This window comes from Geotrypetes seraphini, chromosome 9, assembly GCF_902459505.1.
Source record: "Geotrypetes seraphini chromosome 9, aGeoSer1.1, whole genome shotgun sequence".
Lineage (NCBI taxonomy): Eukaryota > Metazoa > Chordata > Amphibia > Gymnophiona > Dermophiidae > Geotrypetes > Geotrypetes seraphini.
Genome location: NC_047092.1, coordinates 183,407,300 through 183,426,772, shown reverse-complemented (window position 1 = coordinate 183,426,772; position 19,473 = coordinate 183,407,300). Strand labels below are relative to the sequence as shown.

Genomic DNA, 19,473 nt, shown 5'->3' with positions numbered 1-19,473 from the left:
TTCCAATAATGCATTTCTTGGAAAGGAGGGAGTAAAACAGTTGCACTGCCTCCCCATGGCCACATCTGAGAAGTCTCCAATTGGGTCTTTAAAGGGTTCCTCCAATGATAAAGAGCCCATATGACTTGCTGGTCAGTTTGGTTGCTGAAAAAAAAATACTTATCTAGGTATTGTGCAGGGGAAATGGTTTAGGGATGTAATATAATGGAGTTCACTAAAAACCCAAAGACCATCCCTTGGGGTAAGTTTACTAAAGAGCGTTAAGTCCTTAATGTGCATTATAAGGGGTACTGCAAGATGGCGTTAAGGCATTCTGTGATAGCGTGCGTATTAGGGAATATTTCTGGGAGAAAGCATTTCTCATGCTGCAGCCTCCTCGTGACCGCACCTGAGAAATCTCCAATTGGGTCTAGTGTTAAAAGTCCAAGTGCCTTGCTGGTCAGTTTGGTTGCTAATGCATTCTAATGTGTGCTAACTGGATAACAGCAGAGTTAATACTGGAACACTTAGCTTCTCCCACATAGGAATCGCTAAATGATCCAGAGTTACATCCTAACAATTACCGTGTGCTATTGACTACATTAGCACATGACCTGCATGAAACAACGAAAAGCATTAGATTTGCAATTAAATGTAATGAAATCCATGTTAACTCCAAATCCTAATTACCTTAATTAAACAACTCCTATATTTAAAAAAAATTAAATGGGCTGGATACAGACATCCTGTTCCTTATACTCCTCGCATTCAAAACTGTTATTTGGAGAACGAGGATAGGTAAGCTCTTCTACCAAAAAACAAAGGGACATGATTAGAGTTGATTGTAATGACCGAAAGAATATTAACCTTTGTGTTTTAATGGGGAGGAGGGTCTTGGTCTATTACTCTCTGACTGTGGGCATGTTCTTCTCTGTGACTTGCAGGACAGATTGCTCCCCCAAGTCACTTAATACGAGTAGAAGGCAACAGTCATGCCCAGTATGTAGAGGACCCCATCACTGGAAGACAGAGTGTACTGGTACCCTATGAACCCCCACAGGTAATCAAATTTCCATTCGTCTCATCACTACTAAAACGCTACCTTGTTCACTAGCTACAAAATGACGACAATACTTTCATTATTGAGTGCATCACCGTAGCATTGGGACGCCACGTTCATTATTCAATCCACATGTCTACATTTAGGACCACATAGGGACCCCTGAAGAAGACTATTTTTGTCGAAACATGGACTGTGTTGGGTCCATATGTTTCCCAGAGGTTCAGGCCCTAAACATTTTTATGTGGATTTTTTATTTGTTTAAATTAAGCCTTCATCTTGGACATCGACTCTCCACGATTTCTTTGTTTCTTCAATATTTGAGTCCTAACATTTTAGATTCAGTACTCTACTGGAATGGGTCTTAAAGTGTACTTACAGATTTAGAAAACTTTTGACCTGTGGCTCAGAAGATCAAAATTACATGGTATGATTTACTTACCTTACATTAGAGCAGATTTTCTTTTGTAAGTAGGGAGCAGTGGACTCTAATTTTGGAGAGAGTATCTAAAAGTGGTCTTCAGTGTTAGTGGAAAATAAACAAGGGCAAACCATGGTAAACCTGAAAAGAGATTGAGATGATCTGTTGGTCATGGTTTCTACCCAGATTCTAACCATTTGTTCTGCTTCTCTTCTTGTCCTTTCCCCCCTCCCCCAGGTGGGCACAGAATTTACAACTATACTCTATAATTTTATGTGCAACAGCAGTTGCGTTGGTGGGATGAATCGCAGGCCGATCCTGATCATTGTAACACTGGAGACAAGAGAGTAAGTGATCCTTTGTCTGTGGGTTTTTGATCTTGCTCCTGCTCTAGCCTTTGAAAATGTTTCTGTGGGGGGTTCCTAAAAGACCCAACCTTGGCCGGATTTATTATGGCGTCTACTGGGGTAAGCAATGCCAGACTCAAGTACTGCAAGGTTGAAGGTGTCTGTATAACAACAAGACTTGATTACATCTTCGTCAAAGAAACATAGAAACATAGAAACACAGAAACATGATGGCAGATAAAGGCTAAATGGCCCATCTAGTCTGCCCATCCTCAGTAACCATTATCTCTTCCTCTCTCTGAGAGATCCCACGTGTCTATCCCAGGCTCTTTTTAATTCAGACACAGTCTCTGTCTCCACCACTTCTTCCATGAGACTGTTCCATGCATCTACCACCCTTGCTGTAAAAAAAGTATTTCCTCAGATTACTCTGGAGCCTATCACTTCTTAACTTCATCCTGTGCTCTCTCATTGCAGAGTTTCCTTTCAAATGAAAGAGACTCGACTCTTTCATTTATGCCACGTAGGTATTTAAACATCTCTATCATATCTCCCCTTTCCTGCCTTTCCTCCAAAGTATACAGATTGAGATCTTTAAGTCTGTCCCCATATGTCTTATCACGAAGAAAATACACCATTTTAGTAGCCTTCCTCGGGACCGACTCCATCCTTTTTATATCTTTTTGAAGGCGCGGCATCCAGAATTGTACACAACTCTTGTCGATCTATGATACAGACAATGCCAGTCAGAGACACAAAGCCATGTTTTGTTTCTCATTGAGGTATGAATGCAGCTTCTCACATGCACACATTCAAACAAGAAAACTAAAGAAGGGAGGACTGTTGAGACTGAGAGAGAGATTTAAAGCCACGGCAAAAGCTAGAATGAAGCTTGGGTGGATAGGGAGAGAACATAGAGGTGACAGTGCCACTGTACAAGGCTCTGGTGAGACCCCCATTAGATTTCTGTGTACAATTCTGGAGATCACACCTTCAAAAAGATATGAACAGGTTGGAGATGGTCCAGAGGACGGCTACTAAAATGGTCATAAGGAAACATATGGGGGCAGATTTATAAATCTCAATAAGTATACTTTGAAAAAATGACGGGAGAAGAGAGGCTTTGTATAGATATTTAAATACCTCTATAGCGTAAATGCAGGAAGTGAGTGTCTGCCAATGTAAAGGAAGCTCTGGAATGATGGGGCATAGGATGAAGGTGAAAGGAATAATCTAGAGCAGGGGTGTCAAAGTCCCTCCTCGAGGGCCGCAATCCAGTCGGGTTTTCAGGATTTCCCCAATGAATATGCATGAGATCTATTAGCATACAATGAAAGCAGTGCATGCAAATAGATCTCCTGCATATTCATTGGGGAAATCCTGAAAACCTGACTTTGACACCCCTGATCTAGAGAAAACCAATCTTTTTGGAAAGGCTGGTGGATGTGTGAAATAGCCTGCTGGTGGAAGGGGTAGAGTCAAAGACTAAATAAATTCAAGAAAGTGTGGGACAAATCTCAGGATCTCTAAGGGAGAGAGATAGATGGTACAGGTCAGTGTTTCTCAGTTCGGTCCTGGAGTCCCCCTTTGCCAGTCAGGATTTTAGAATATCCACAATAAATATGCATAAACTTGATTTGCATACGCTGCCTCTATTATATGCAAATTTATTTCATGCACATTCATTGTGGGTATCCTGTAAACCTGACTGGCAAGGGGGGACTCCAGGACTGAGCTGAGAAACACTGGTATAGATAGACAGACTGGCTAGGCAATATGGACTTCATAGGCTGTAATTTTTGCTTTGTGTCTGTGGATGGAATTGAGACTGGAGTGCTATCAACCCCTTCTGCTGATGTGAACGGCAAGCTGGCATAGGCAAAAGATTGAAACTGGGGGGTTGGAGATAAAATTAAGACTGAAGGTGAAACTGAGTTGAAGAGGGATGACTGAGGTCAATGAAGGGTTACTGAGGAGTCATGGAGGATGATTATTGAGGCTTTGAAGGGAGAAGACTGTGGGCAGGGTGGATTTAATGGACAACGGGAGAAATGACCGAGACAAAATGGGCTGAGAAAAGCCTAAAGGCTCCTTTTACTAAAGCGGCACTAGAGGCTTTTAGCGCGGGGCGGCGAGGTAAATGCTCTGACATTCCAATGAGCGTCAGGGCATTCACCTCGTCAGCCCGCGCTAAAAACCTCTAGTGTTGTTTAGTAAAACCCAGCTTGAGGATTGAGTGAATAGTTTGGGGTGGGGGTGGGGGGGGTGGAGGAATGGGAATTGAACAGGGTTGGAATGAAAAGCAAGGAAGAAAGAACTGAAAATGGATCAGACACACACATGATGCCGTCAAATCCTGCGGTTTATAATATCCTATTGACCGGCATTTTTTAGTCAGACAAGAACTGGTCTTTGGCCTGACAGAGCTTAGGAGGCGAGCAAGTTTGAACCATAATGCATAGGATCCAAATGATCCATTATTATCCATAATGCATATGACCCCCAACCCCTCCTTTTACAAACCCGCAATAGTGGCTTTTAGCGCAGGCTGGTGTGCTGAATGCTCTGCGCGGTTCCCGATGCTCATAGAAACATGAGTGTCGGGGACAGTTCAGAGCATTCAGTGTGCCAGCCTGCGCTAAAAATCACCATCGCGGGTTTGTAAAAGGGGGAGACTATGTTTCCAATTATATAGACAGAGAGCGCGTACGCTGACTTTCACGTATGCGCATACAGCGCCTGAAGATAGTTCTTCTGTTTTATGCCTCTTTTTCTTTTTTGCATTTAGCGGGCAAGTTTTGGGCCGTCGCTGCTTTGAGGCGCGTATCTGTGCGTGTCCAGGCAGAGATCGCAAAGCGGACGAGGATAGCATAAGGAAGCAACAAGTATCGGACAACACAAAGAGTGGCGACGGTATGAAGCGCCGTAAGTAAGGGGGCACAGCTGAGCAGGTGACAGTAAGAACACCCCCTCAAACTCAGAGGGGCTGTGCCAGCTGATGCATTCACCCAAAAGGCACCACTAGGGCTGCCCAGGATAGAGAGGGAGTCCGAGGCACTCCTAGAAGCTTAACCTCCTAAAACTTCAATGGAGGAAAAGATTGTAGAGGGAAAGGGTGAGGAGCGGTCTTATATCCAGGTCCCCCCAAAATCTCAGATTTGACAATATTCTGGTGTCCGTGGACATCATGAAAGGCAAAAAGTGCCGTGATGAGGTACAAGATGCCAAGTCTTTAATGAACAATCATAAAAAATAAAAATAAATATAGTCATAAAATACATTATTGTTTTATATTATAGATAACTTGGAACAAACATTTGGGTTTTCTCACATTATTCTCTTGCTGTTACCAATCTCGCTCACACATATGGCCTCTTTACAGTGCCACGCTAGCGGCTGCGCTACGCTAATGGCCCCGAATCCCACTGAGCAGGGGTCCCCAAAGTCGCTCCTTGAGGGCCGAATCCAGGCAGGTTTTCAGGATTTCCCCAATGAATATGCATCGAAAGCAGTGCATGCACATAGATCTCATGCATATTCATTGGGGAAATCCTGAAAACCAGGCTTTTTCCTGAATTTGGATAAGTAACTGGTAGTAAATATGCACTGTTCTGATTGAGTGATTTAATCACAAGAGGTGTTATATTGATCACTTGGGTTGATATTTTTCTCTACTAGAATAATAAAGAGCCAGGAACACAAAATATTTGAATTTACAGACTTAGGACTTATTTACATTATGTTTACAATAGCCGTAAATGATAACCGCGAATAATACAAAACTTTGCTAAAATAATTACGACTGGAACCAGCGTGACGAAAAATTTATTACGATAGGAAAAGGTTAATATTTGTGCCATGATAACAAAGTAGAGAACATTTTGGGTTCCTTTTACAAAGCCGCGCTGGGGCCTTAACGTGTGGAATGGCGTGCGCTGGCCGCTACCGCCTCCTTTTGAGCAGGCGGTAGATTTTTGGCTGTAGCGCGCGCTAATCCGGTGTGTGCGGTAAAACCCATAGCGCACCTTTATGAAAGGAGCCCTTTATTCTGAGATATTTCGAAATGTTTTGCTTTTACACAGGTAAGGCAAAATATTTTCTGTATTTTGGGGATGTCCATTTGTTAGTGCGCCATTAAAAAAATCCAGTCCGTTCTAAGGGGGTCTTTTACTAAGCTGCGAGATTTTCCCCCGTGCTAAGGCCATTTTTACTACGGTTTGAGTTTTCTTTTTTTTTTGTGCATTAATGTCCATGCATCAATGATGCCATTAAAAAAAGCCAGGAAAAACTTCTTCGGAGACAAGATCTCTAGATCCAACAACCAGATCAGTGCGCTGTTCAACATCTGGCGCTCCCTAACTACAAAAAAAGACCCATCTTTGCTCCCACCATCTCTATCAGCCGATGCCCTTGCAAATTTCTTTAACGAAAAGGTTACCACCCTAAGATGCTCCTTCCCTCCCACAGTCTCCTACAATTCCCTGACCTCTATTGACCTCAACCCTACCCTACCTGTATCCACCCCCATTCCTGCCGACAGATCCTGGACCGCCTTCGATCTTGTCTCCGAACCACAAGTCTCCAAACTCTGCCTCAAACTAAAAACTTGCAAGTGCACTTTGGATCTTTTCCCCTCCTATCTATTCGAGAATATCCCTACACAGGCCATCGCTTCCCTCACCGAACTCATAAACTCTGCCCTAACATCGGGCCTTTTTTCCCCCGACATGGGACACATTTCATTGTCCCCTCTACTGAAAAAGGCCGACCTTGATCCCTCCATTCCATTAAATTACCGTCCTATAGCAAATATCCCTCTCCTAACCAAGTTATTAGAATCCATCATATCCACCCAACTCTCATCCTACCTAGAAAGATTCTCTATCCTCCTACCCCACCAATTTGGCTTCAGACCCAACATCAGCACTGAATCCCTCTTAGCCTCTCTAATCTCTAAGGTGCAACAACTCCACTCTCGCAACAAATTTGCTGTTCTTCTTCAATTCGACCTCTCCGCAGCCTTCGATGTCGTCCACCACGACATCCTAATCTTCCAACTCTCCGAAATAGGCATAAGCTCCACAGTCCTAGATTGGTTCTCGAAATTCCTACGCTTCCGCTCCTACATCGTTAACACAAACGGTACCTTACCCCCCCCCCCCCTGGAAGCCGAAATGTGGAGTCCCGCAAGGCTCACCCCTCTCCCCTATCCTTTTCAATATCTACATGTCCTCTCTGAAACTCCTTCATCTATCCCCCCTAGAAACTCTCTACTCCTATGCTGACGACATCCTCATCCTCCTCGAGACCGACTCGAACCTCTCTAACCTCGCTGAGAACATATCCACATGTATTACGAACCTCCAATCCTGGGCCCAATCTGTACAAATGAAACTGAATGAGTCCAAAACAAAACTACTTTGGCTCGGCCCAATTTCAGATCATTTACCCACCTCCATCCCACTACCTTCCGGCCCCACTCTTCAGCTTGAGTTTTCAAGCAAAGTCCTAGGCATCTCTCTCCTTCAATGATCACCTAAACTCCCTGGTAAAAAAATGCTTCTTTAGCCTCCATATGTTGAGGAAAGTAAGATCCTGCTTTCATCATTCTCATTTCGCCATCCTCGTTCAATCCACCATCCTCTCTAAACTGGACTACTGCAACTCCATCTATATAAGCCTAATTAAGAAAAACCTCCATAGATTTCAGCTAATTCAGAACGCCGCGGCCAAGCTTATTTTCGCAAAAGGCAAGTTCGATCACATCTCCCCACTCCTCTCCAAGCTTCACTGGCTCCCAGTATACTCCAGAGTCCTCTATAAATGTGCCTGCATAGCCTTTATCCCACTCTTCTGGAATTCCTCAAACCCACTCTCCACTAGATCCTCCCAAAAACTAAAACTATCTTTCCCATCTACAAAAGGTATATCCCGCACAGGAAAACTTGGAACATCCCTCCCCTTTAGAACCACAGAACTCTGGAACAACCTCTCATTCCCACTCAGAAATTCTAGCTCCCTCCAATCCTTCCGCAAACACTTGAAAACTTGGCTCTTTTCAAAAATCTAATCTCCTCCCGTTCTCTAGTACCCTGTTCCCTCGCTATCTTCTCAGTCCCTCTCCTATATCCCTTTGTAGTTCCTTTCCTCTGAACCTCTGTAAACCGTGCCGAGCTCTGCGCTTGCGGAGATGGTGCGGTATACAAACCCTAAGGTTTAGTTTAGTATTAGCATGTGGGTTATTTAAAAAAAAAATAAAAAAATGCCAGCAGGGATACGACAGAGGTCTATAAAATACTGAGTGAAGTGGAAAGGGCAGGTGTGAATCGCTTGTTCACTCTTTCCAACAATACTAGGATTTGGGGGCAGGCGATGAAGCTACTTAGTAGTAGATTTAAAACAGACGGGAGAAAATAGTTCTTCGCACAACGTGTAATTAAATTCTGGAATTTGTTGCCGGAGAATGTGGTGAAATCAGTTTGCTTAGCGGGGTTTTAAAAAGATTTGGATAATTTCCTAAAAAAGAAGTCCATTATTGAGATGGCTTGGGGAAATCCACTACTCACCCCTAGGAGAAGCAGCATAAAATCTGTTTTACTACTTGTGATCTTGCCAGGTACTTGGGACCTGGGTTGGCCACTGTTGGAAACAGGATACTGGACTAGATGGACCTTCGGTCTGTCCCAGTATGGCAGTTCTTATGTGAACCAAGCCATTGTGACATCACTGATGAGGTTGGCTCTTAGGCATTGGTGAAATGAGGCATTATGACATCACAATCTCAGCTCCGGAATGTTGCTACTCTTTGGGTTTCTGCCATTGTGACATCACTGCTGAGGTTGGCTCTTAGGCATTGGTGGAATGAAGCATTATGACTTCACAATCTCAGCTCCGGAATGTTGCTACTCTTTGGGTTTCTGCCAGGTACTTGGGACCTGGTTTGGCCACTGTTGGAAACAGGATACTGGACTAGATGGACCTTCGGTCTGTCCCAGTATGGCAGTTCTTATGTGAACCAAGCCATTGTGACATCACTGATGAGGTTGGCTCTTAGGCATTGGTGAAATGAGGCATTATGACATCACAATCTCAGCTCTGGAATGTTGCTACTCTTTGGGTTTCTGCCATTGTGACATCACTGCTGAGGTTGGCTCTTAGGCATTGGTGGAATGAGGCATTATGACTTCACAATCTCAGCTCCGGAATGTTGCTACTCTTTGGGTTTCTGCCAGGTACTTGGGACCTGGTTTGGCCACTGTTGGAAACCGGATGCTGGACTTGATGGACCTTCGGTCTGTCCCAGTATGGCAGCTCTTATGTTCTAATCAGGTAGTGTGGTAACCAATTAGCACAGAAATGCCCACTCTCCTCCCCTGCATGCAAATATAAAAATATTCTTGTTGCATGTAATTAGCATATGCGGATTTCAGACTTACCACAGAGGCATTTTGAAGCTTAGTAAAAGGAGCCCTAAGTCAATTAAATGAACTTTAACCCACAAATTAATACACTTTAAGTTAAATAGTATGTGTTAAAAAGTTTTAGCTTAAAAAATTTATGTGAAATGAACCGTACAAATGCCCAAAAATCAAGTAGAAAATGTTAAACAAACTGAAAAATTTTGCCCTGTGAATATCCCGAAAGTATTTGTGACCCATCCACTGTGCCACATTTTCTACAGGGTTTTTTTTTCCCGCCTATAGGCATAGAGCAAGGGAAAAATCTTAGTACCTTTGGCCCCACATCTAATGATCTATATAAGGTGGCATTATATTCCACTATTTGTAATATATCTTTACATCGGGCGTGAAAGCATTTCACCCCATTGTTTCCTGTGACTTTGGAATTGTCCTGTTTCTCAAGATTCTAAATCTTATACTGTAAATGAAACTTTGAGACATTGTAACTCTGCCTATTCTTTTGCCGCAGCATTCCGGCAGACTACCCACGGCATACAGATGACATCAATCAAGAAACGGCGCTCCCCGGATGACGAAGTGCTTTACCTACCTGTAAGCTTGGCTTCCATCTGTAGCTTCTGTGTTATCAGGATCTGACGTAAAAGCTTGGGGGGGTCGAGAGGGGCAGCCCATGCTGCTTAGAGGGGAGCCTATCCCCATCTCTCCTTGTAAAGCTTAAGGGGTCTCAGACTGCACCCCGGTGCCCTATTTATGTAAGCCAGAACCTCCTATCAGAACTGTCTAGGTTTGTTACGGGGAAAAGCACATGTGCTTGAGTCTTCTGAGGGAAACTTTATTCATGAGCTGTGTGTATAACAAAAGGAAAACAGGAAGAAACATTTCTTTGTACAGTCATTCTAAAGCACTTTAATCTACCATATTTTTTGCACTATAAGATGCACCTGACCATAAGATGCACCTAGGTTTAGAGGAGGAAAACCAAGAAAAAAACATTTTTTTTTCTTCAGTTTATATACTGGGTCCTCTCCCAATGGAGCTTGACTCAGCCCACCTCACTCCTTGCCAGGTTCTGCACCCTGCCCCCCTCCATGCCAGGCTCTGTACCCAGCTCCCTTCCCTGCCAGGCTCTGAACCAAGCCCCCTTCCCTCCCTGCCCTACCAGGCTATGCAGGCAGCCCCTTTCCCTGCCAGGCTCTGTCCCCTGTCCCCCATCTGGTAGTCTAGTGGTAGACTGGGACAGGAGGGATCCGTCCCAGCCAACTAACAATTTTTTACACCTGCCCCCCCAGTACCTTTTTAAATTCTGGTGGTTCAGTGGTGCATCGGCAGGAGCAAGCTTTCCATGCTCCTGCCCCTCCCTCGCTGGACAGTTGCCTCATCATATCTTGCGGCCAGCAATGCACAAAGTAGGAGCGAGCTTTTCGCGCTCCAGCCTGGCCCCGCACTGCCCTCTGAATGGCTGCCGTCAGTTCTCGTGGGACTGGGTGCAATAGGTGATGGCAAGGGCTCATGCACTAATGACCATGCGCAAATTTTGAAATTAATGTGTGGTCATTAACAGTGGCATAGTAAAGGGGGGGCAGTCCACCCCGGGATCCATGTTGGTGGGGATGCTAGCACCCCGCCTCCTCTCTGCCCCTACCTCTTCCCACTCCTCTTCTCGCCACATGTGGCCCCCTTTCCTTCCCCCATACCTCATGCCACGAGTAACAACTTCAACAAGCTCCTCCACAGGAAGTGACATCAGAGGGAGAGCCGACATTCTAACAGCAGCTAAATATGTCATGAGGGATCACAAGTACTTTAAATTGTATAATAACTCTTAGGGCTCCTTTTACAAAGCTGCGCTAGCGGTTTTAACGCCAGCATTGAGCTGGCTTTAGTTTTAGCCGCGTAGTGTGAGTTTAGCACACGCTAAAATTCTGCGCGCGCTAAAAACGCTATCGCAGCTTTGTAAAAGGAGAAGTGAAGAAAAAATGTATTTATTTGTTGGGATTTCTGGAGAGATTCACCCTTGTGGGATTTTAGATGCCATCTTTTGATCGCGTCTCTCTTGCCCCTTCCCGTTGTGCTTTTACAGGTGAAAGGACGAGAGATCTACGAAATGCTCCTGAAGATCAAAGAGTCTTTGGAGTTAATGCAGTACCTCCCGCAACACACCATCGACACTTACAGACAGCAGCAACAGCACCTGCTTCAGAAACAGTGAGCACCAGCCTCGGCCGCTTGTGTGCATGCGTGTGTGAGAGAAGGCGAAAGAATGCGAGAACGCCGGCAGCGGCGGCAACTGCTCCGACGCTCGTAGAAGCCCTATGAGCGCCGGAGCAGTTACCGGCGCCAACCCCCTCTTTTACAAAGGTGCGCTAAGCTTTTTTTAGCGTGCGCTAAACGCTTACACGTGCATGTTATCGTACGGACGCGTTAGCGGTTAGCACACGCTAAATCCGCTTAGCGCGCCTTTGTAAAAGAGGGCCCAAAACCCGCACTGCGCGTTAGTATAGGAAGGGGGTAGGAAAGTAGGCGAAATCTTGCAAACCTATTTCCACGTGCTCTTTTTGATTGTGGAGAAAAGAAATGCAGTATTTATTTATATTTAAAAAAAAAAAAAAAAGGTTAAACGTCTGGCCACTTGAAAACATAAATTCTTAGATTAGACAAGTCCGAAGGCTCCTTAAGTTTATCAGGCAGACGATTGGCTCTCTTTGAAACCTGATGACGGAGTCTTATGCCTTCCGTTGTAGATCAGCTAGAAAAAACATCCCATTACGGATTTGACGGGTGAGATCAGGGCAGGAATGGGGATGGAAGGATTGGGAGGCTTTTCATGAGGTTGGGTCAAAAGCCTTTAATAAATAACATTAAATTGCCCAGGGACAGAAGCCTACAGAGCACCATGACTGGGCCACGAAATACAATGAGGAACGACACCTTCTCTATACAGCAGTGGCAAAAAAGAACCCAGACCAGCGCCAACTCGCCCTACGTGGAACAGTCTCTGCATCTAAAGCAGTCTCCAATAGAGCAAGATGTCAGAGCTGAGAATTACCTAAATGAACGGTATACTTTCAATAATGTCTTTTCATTTATGTTGGACAAATAAAGACTGCGCCATGATGGGGGGAGGGGGGAGCACGACATATCTTAAAGTCGTAGGTTGTATGCATTCAGCAGATTCCCGTTAACGATGAAAAGGTTAATTTGCTAAGGAGCTTGACAAACAAAAATGTGCAATGTACAGAATATTTAGAACTAGATTTGACCAGAGGGTTTCTTCTATCTTATGTCTATGAGAAAAAATATTTTTTTTTTTCCTAAAAATGAGGTCCCTTGAATGTTTTTCATTAATGCCTGTAACGTCAGAACAGGTAGCGATTTGAGGCTTGTGTATGTTTTGACTGGAAATTTCTCATGTAGTCCTTTTGCTAAGGTGAGGTAGCCGTTTTAGCACGCCTTAGTAAAAGGACCCCTATGTTCTGACCAACTGACTTTGGGAGGCCAAGGTGATGTGTCATGAACCCCATCTCCATGCGACTAGTCCAGTGGTTCCCAAACCTGTCCTGGGGGGCTTCCGAGCCAGTCAGGTTTCCAGGATATCCACAATGAATATTCATGAGAAAGATCTGCATGCGATGGAGGAGGTATGGGAGCAACTGGGCTGGTGCATTGAGCCACGTTAGAAAGGAAATGATTGTGATGGTCTGTGTGCAATTTAATTTTGGACTGGGTGGGTCATTTTTCAGCAGTACCGTATTTTCACGCATATAACGCACGCGTTATACGCGTTTTTACCTACCGCGCATACCCCTCGCGCGTTATACGCGTGAGCGCGGTATACAAATTTTTTTTTTAATAGTTCCCACCCCGCCCGACGCCCGATTCACCCCCCCCAGCAGGACCACTCGCACCCCCACCCCGAACGACCGCTCGCACGCGCTCCCACCCGCACCCGCATCCACGATCGGAGAAAGAGGGAGCCCAAGCCCTCTTGCCCGGCCGACTCCCCAACTCCCCGACAATATCGGGCCAGGAGGGAGCCCAAACCCTCCTGGCCACGGCGACCCCCTACCCCCACCCCGCACTACATTATGGGCAGGAGGGATCCCAGGCCCTCCTGCCCTCGACGCAAACCCCCCTCCCTCCAACGACCGCCCCCCCCAAGAACCTCCGACCGCCCCCCCCAGCCGACCCGCGACCCCCCTGGCCGACCCCCACGACACCCCCACCCCCCTTCCCCGTACCTTTGGTAGTTGGCCGGACAGACGGGAGCCAAACCCACCTGTCCGGCAGGCAGCCGACGGAATGAGGCCGGATTGGCCCATCCGTCCCAAAGCTCCGCCTACTGGTGGGGCCTAAGGCGCGTGGGCCAATCAGAATAGGCCCTGGAGCCTTAGGTCCCACCTGGGGGCGCGGCCTGAGGCACATGGGCCCAACCCGACCAGGGAGGGTGAACGGAGAGTCGGGACAGCGCACGGAGAGTCGGGGCAGTGCACGGAAAGTCAGGGAGGGTGAATGGAGAGTCGGGACAGCGCACGGAGAGGCGGGGCAGTGCACGGAAAGTCAGGGAGGGTGAACGGATAGTCGGGACAGCGCACGGAGAGTCAGGGAGGGCGAAAGGAGAGTCGGGGTGGCCAGAGGAGAGTCGGGGCGGGCGAAAGGACAGTCGGGCTGCATGCGCGGTATACCCGTGAGCGCGGTATACAAAAGTTTTTGTACATAAAATCGTGGTTTCTGCGCGCTATACCCGTGTGCGCGTTTTACACGGGTGCGCGTTATCTGTGTGAAAATACGGTAATCGGCGGTTCCAGGTGTGTCATTAGAGCTTAAGATGCCTTGAGTTCAAATCATCAGGTGGTATTCGGAGAAAATTGCTATAGTCCTGAATAGCTCAAGACCTTAATGGCTTCAGAGGTTGTGGGATTCAGCCCATGCTAGAGTGTGCCACCATAGCATGTAGCATATGATTCTAGTGTTCATGACTGTTTCACGATGTGGTCATATCTAATACCGCCCTTGGGCTGGTTGCAGCTGTCCAAGAGTGGCTCAAGAAGCCTGGAGGAAAATTAGGATGTTTCAGACATAGTAACATAGTAAATGACGGCAGATAAAGACCCGAGGGTTCATAGACAACGGCGCGAAAGACAAAAGCACGCGCCGACAATTGAGCGCAGCGCGGAGGTGTGCGCCGCGCAAAATTACAGGTTTTAGGGGCTCCGATGGGGGGTTTTGTTGGGGAACCCCCCCAGTTTACTTAATAGACATCGCGCCGGCGTTATGGGGGGTTTGGGGGGTTGTAACCCTCCACATTTTACTGTAAACTGAACTTTTTCCCTAAAAACAGGGAAAAAGTTAAGTTTCCAGTAAAATGTGGGGGGTTACAACCCCCCCACCCCCCACAATGCCCCCACAACGCGGCGCGATGTCTATTAAGTAAAGTGGGGGGGTTCCCCCCCACACACACCCCTGTCGGAGCCCTAAAAACAGTAATTTAGAGCGGCGCGCGCCTCTGCACTGTGCTCAATTGTCTGGGCGCGCCTTTGTCCCGGCGCGCTTTTGACCTGACACCAAACCCGAGTGGTCCATCCAGTCTGCCCAACTATACATGCTCCATAAATTAATTATTTAGTTTAAATGCTCCTTTTTTGGAGGGATATTTCTGGGCCAGAACCCAGAGCCCTGCCTGGTAGTGTGCTTCGGTTCCATCTACTGGAATCTCCATCGAAGCCCTCCCCAGCCCATCCTCAACTGAATGTCTACATACGGGACACAGACCGTGCAAGCCTGCCCAGTACTGGCCTTAGTTCCTTCAATGTAGACCTATTATTTTCTGATTAGAGATCAGCTGCTCTTTCTCAAGATGTTTGTCTCCATTTTTCCACTTTTGTCAGTCAATTTCTGTCCCTTGCCCCTGTAAAGCAGTGGTTTTCAAACCTGTCCTGGGAACCACCAGTCAGTTGGGTTTTCAGGATATCCCTAATGAAGGAGACAGCTTTTCATGCTTGTCACCTCCGTTATATGCAAATTTCTCTCATGCATATTCATTGTGGATATCCTGAAAACCTGTCTGGCAAGGAGGTACTCCAGGACTGAGTTGAGAAACACTGGAGTAGGCTCCCCACTCCTCTCTCCTTTCGTATACCAGCTGGGCCTTCAGGAGAAATCATCTGGCCTCAGCTCTAAGGAGGGAGGGTATAGGAAGCCCTGTCATAAAACAAAGAGAGTACAAACAGCCTTTGCAAGGAATTCAGCTTAATTTTCTTCCCACATTGTCCTATCATTTTTAAAACACCATTCTGAAGTACAGTACTCCCCTGAAATTTGCGGGGGTTCCATTCCAGGAATGCCCACAAATTTTGAAAAACTGCGAATACGGTTTTTCAGCTGATATAATAATAATAATCAGTTTATATACCGCAAGGCCATAAAGTTCTATGCTGTTTACAATAGTTTAAAAAAATATAAAAAGTTGAATAGAACTAAAAAAGTTAAAAGCCAATAATTACAGACACTAAAATGATCAAAATAGTGCATAATAAAATTTTTACGAAAAAGATATGTTTCTCGATGTCTCCTAAATTCCCCATAAGCAAAAGCAATTGTTTTAAATCCTGACCCCATGACGCTGCTTGATATGAAAAAAGATATTGATGATGTTTTTTAAGTTTACATCCTCTAAGAGGATGTGAGTTTCTCAGATCTGAGTTTCTCTTATGTCTGTTGGTTGCAAAAGAGAAAAGCTCCATTATATATTTGGGAGCTAAACCAAACAAAGCCTTAAATCAGAAGCCACCAAACTTAAACTTCACCCGCGCCTCCATTGGCAGCCAATGAAGTACTCGATAGGAGGGTGTTACGTGATCGTATTTCTTCAGCCTGACCGCCGCATTTTGTACTATTCGCAATCGTTGCATATTCTTCTGGGAAATTGCCAAATAGACAATATTGCAGTAATCAAGCTGGCTTAGTATAAGAGACTACCAAAACTCTAAATGATGAAACCTCAAAATACACCCTAACGGACAGAAGCTTCCAAAGAGGAAAGAAACCCTTTCTGACCAAAGAGTCCATCTGGTTCTTCATAGTCAAGCCCTGGTCCAGTATTATTCCCAAAACCTTAATGGTAGATTGAATAGGATAGATGAATTTATTTATATGCAACTGAAGGCAGGAAAGGGCAGCTGGGCACATTTTACGACTGCCTCTTCCTGGTACTAAAGTCATAGTTACACCAATCAGAAGCTACTTTGTTTGGTAAGGGACAGGTAGAGAACATAAGAACATAAGAATAGCATTATTGGGTCAGACCAATGGTCCATTAAGCCCAGTAGCTTGATCTCACGGTGGCCAATCCAGGTCACTAATACCTGGCCAAAATCCAAGGAGTAGCAACATTCCATGCTACCAATTCAAGGCAAGCAGTGGTTTCCCCCATGTCTTTCTCAATAACAGAAACTCCTCCAGGAACTTGTCCAAACCTTTCTTAAAACCAGCTACGCTATCCACTCTTATAACAACCTCTGGCAATGCGTTCCAGAGCTTAACTATTCTCTGAGTGAAAATTCCTCCTATTGATTTAAAAGTATTTCTCTGTAACTTCATCGAGTGTCCCCTAGTCTTTGTCATTTTTGACGGGGTGAAAATTCAATCCACTTGTACCCGTTCTACTCCGCTCAGGATTTTCTAGACTTCAATCCTATCTCCCCTCAGCCGTCTCTTTTCCAAGCTGACGAGCCCTAACCTTTTTAGTCTTTCCTCATACGAAAGGAGTTCCATCCCCTTTATCATCTTGGTCACTCTTCTTTGAACCTTTTCTAGCGCCGCTATATCTTTCTTGAGATAAGGAGACCAGAAATGGATGCACTACTCCAGATGAGGTCGCACCACGGAGCAATACAGGGGCATTATTACATTCTTAGTCTTGTTAATCATCCCTTTTTAATAATTCCTAGCATCCTGTTTGCTTTTTTGTTCACCACCACACATTGGGTGGAAGGTTTCATCGTTTTACGATGACACCCAGATCCTTTTCTTGGGTGCTAATCCCCAAGGTGGACCCTAGCATCCAGTAACTGTGATTCAGGTTATTCTTCCCAATGTGCATCACTTTGCATTTGCCCACATTAAATTTCATCTGCCATTTGGATGCCCAGTCATCTAATTTCCTAAGGTCCACCTGCAATTTTTCACAATCCACATGCGTTTTAACAACTTTGAACAGTTTAATGTCATCTGCAAATTTAATCACCTCACAGATCATTTATAAATAAGTTAAATTGCACCAGTCCCAGTGCAGACCCCTGTGGCACTCCACTGTTGACTCTCCTCCACTGATAAAAATGACCATTTAACCCTACCCTCTGTTTTCTATCCGATAACCAATTCCTAATCCACAACTGAACTTTGCCTCCCATCTCATGACACTTTAATTTTCTCAGGAGCTTCTCGTGAGGAACTTTATCAAAAGCTTTCTGAAAATCTAGATACACTATTTCGACCGGCTCACCTTTATCCACATGTTTATGCACACCTTCAAAGAAGTCAAGCAAATTGGTGAGGCAAGATCTCCCCCGGCTGAACCCATGCTGACTCCGTCTCATTAAATCATGTTTGTCTACGTGTTCCACCATTTTATTTTTTATAATCGCTTCTACCATTTTGCCCGGGACTGAAGTGAGGCTTACTGGACTGTAACGCTCTGGACACACCTTCCCCACACCAAGGATGTGCATAATAAGGAAAATATCAACAGCATTTCCCGTTTAGTTTCATGGTGAAAACAGGGAAAGAACCTCTAAATTGTGCATTTTCCCCATGCATCAGAGTTTCCACTATCTCCCTCAGTCTCAGAACCTTCCATGCAAAATTGCACACACAAGATATAGAATCGGATCACTCGCGTCCGTAACCTAATTCATTAAACTGTGGTAGCCTTTTCCTCAGAGGGTCATTGGTTGATGTTTGCAGAAGAAGAGAACAGTAAAAGTCTCTGAAGATCAGACCCCTAGAGTGTTTTTGTAAGCCAAGGCTGGCTCGAAGTAAATTGCACCCTTCGTTTCTGTGCTGACAGCACTGCTTTCCACTAATTGCTGTTTCTCTTTCTCATACCTATTTGCACGGTGAGGAATCTCGAGCTGACAGCCTCTATCCTGTATTTTGTTGTTTCCAAGTTCAATATAGCACTGCTGTGATCCATCTAATTAAATTAATGAACCCTCCTTCAGCATTTCTTTTGTATTACCTCGGCTAAGTCTCTATTGTGGCATGCCGAGTGTATTCTGGCACTGGATTTTTGAGAGATTTTACTTTTTGAAATGCATTTTTGACCCACAGGTTTTCTCCTGCTCCTTTAAGCTTCTAGGTCAATCAGAAATGACCTCAGTTGGGCTGTTGCACTAGGACTTATTGGAGTCATGTCCTTAGCCAGGGAATACAGCCTGTAGCTCACTAACTGGTGAACTCACTAAGCATGCATCCTGAGTATGACCAGTAGGTGCCACTGCTGAGCAATGGCTGACACTCCTCCCTCCACCTTGACCCTATAGTGCTGTATTTCCTGGGCATGGCAGCATTCTCAGGCACTGCCACTAAACCACCAGCACAACATGTGTTTTATTTTTAAGCTATGTTTAATTAAAGGAATAATTCAATCCCATCTCTTAAAAGCTAATGAGCATTAAACGCAGCCATAATATAGTGCTACATAACTTCAGAAGAAGAGTAAATGGTTTTAGGAAATTTCTCTGGTTATGCACAAAGTTAGTATTTCAAAGGATGGAGTTGGGATAGATATTTACGTGGACCCTACTTAAACACATACACGTATCCAAATAATAGTTGAAGTTTAAGCCATGACCCCCAGAGTTCCTCTCTTACAAAATGTCCAGGGGAGAGTGTTCTGTATTATAGTTGGCTCCTTTTAGAGTACTGACCTCAATAGGTCCAATTATGGGTTCTTTACGGGATCATTCTGGGAGAGATGGTGTTGGGGGTGATCATGACTGTTGAGTTTAATTATCAAAAACTCAGGCGGAGGGTTGCTGAAAGACAACTGAGGAGGTGCCATGCTAAAGATTTGACTAGGATGTCTAATACCCTTGTACTGGACCTGGATCAATGAGTTAGGAAGGTTTTTTTTTTTCCTTATGCCCAGTATTGATAAGTCTTAATTGGTAAAGAACTGCCATAGAGCAACATGGGAATATCAGTGTCAGGAATATCTTAATTGCCATATGGTTGCTACTGGTTATT

At 45.1% G+C, this 19,473-nt stretch overlaps 1 protein-coding gene across 4 annotated transcripts in view; it reads left to right on the top strand.

The window, feature by feature from the left end:
* The window catches only part of TP63 (tumor protein p63), a 168,299-nt gene that overhangs the window by 126,729 nt on the left and 22,097 nt on the right, over positions 1–19,473 (top strand). For 3 of the 4 annotated variants that reach the window (XM_033959373.1, XM_033959375.1, XM_033959376.1), the window contains exons 4-9: positions 924–1,039; positions 1,698–1,807; positions 4,596–4,732; positions 9,737–9,819; positions 11,309–11,433; positions 12,100–12,285. In XM_033959373.1, coding sequence (XP_033815264.1) covers positions 924–1,039; positions 1,698–1,807; positions 4,596–4,732; positions 9,737–9,819; positions 11,309–11,433; positions 12,100–12,285 — 757 coding nt within the window. The remainder of the gene's footprint in view (positions 1–923; positions 1,040–1,697; positions 1,808–4,595; positions 4,733–9,736; positions 9,820–11,308; positions 11,434–12,099; positions 12,286–19,473) is intronic. The other variant, XM_033959374.1, reaches the window with a different exon arrangement.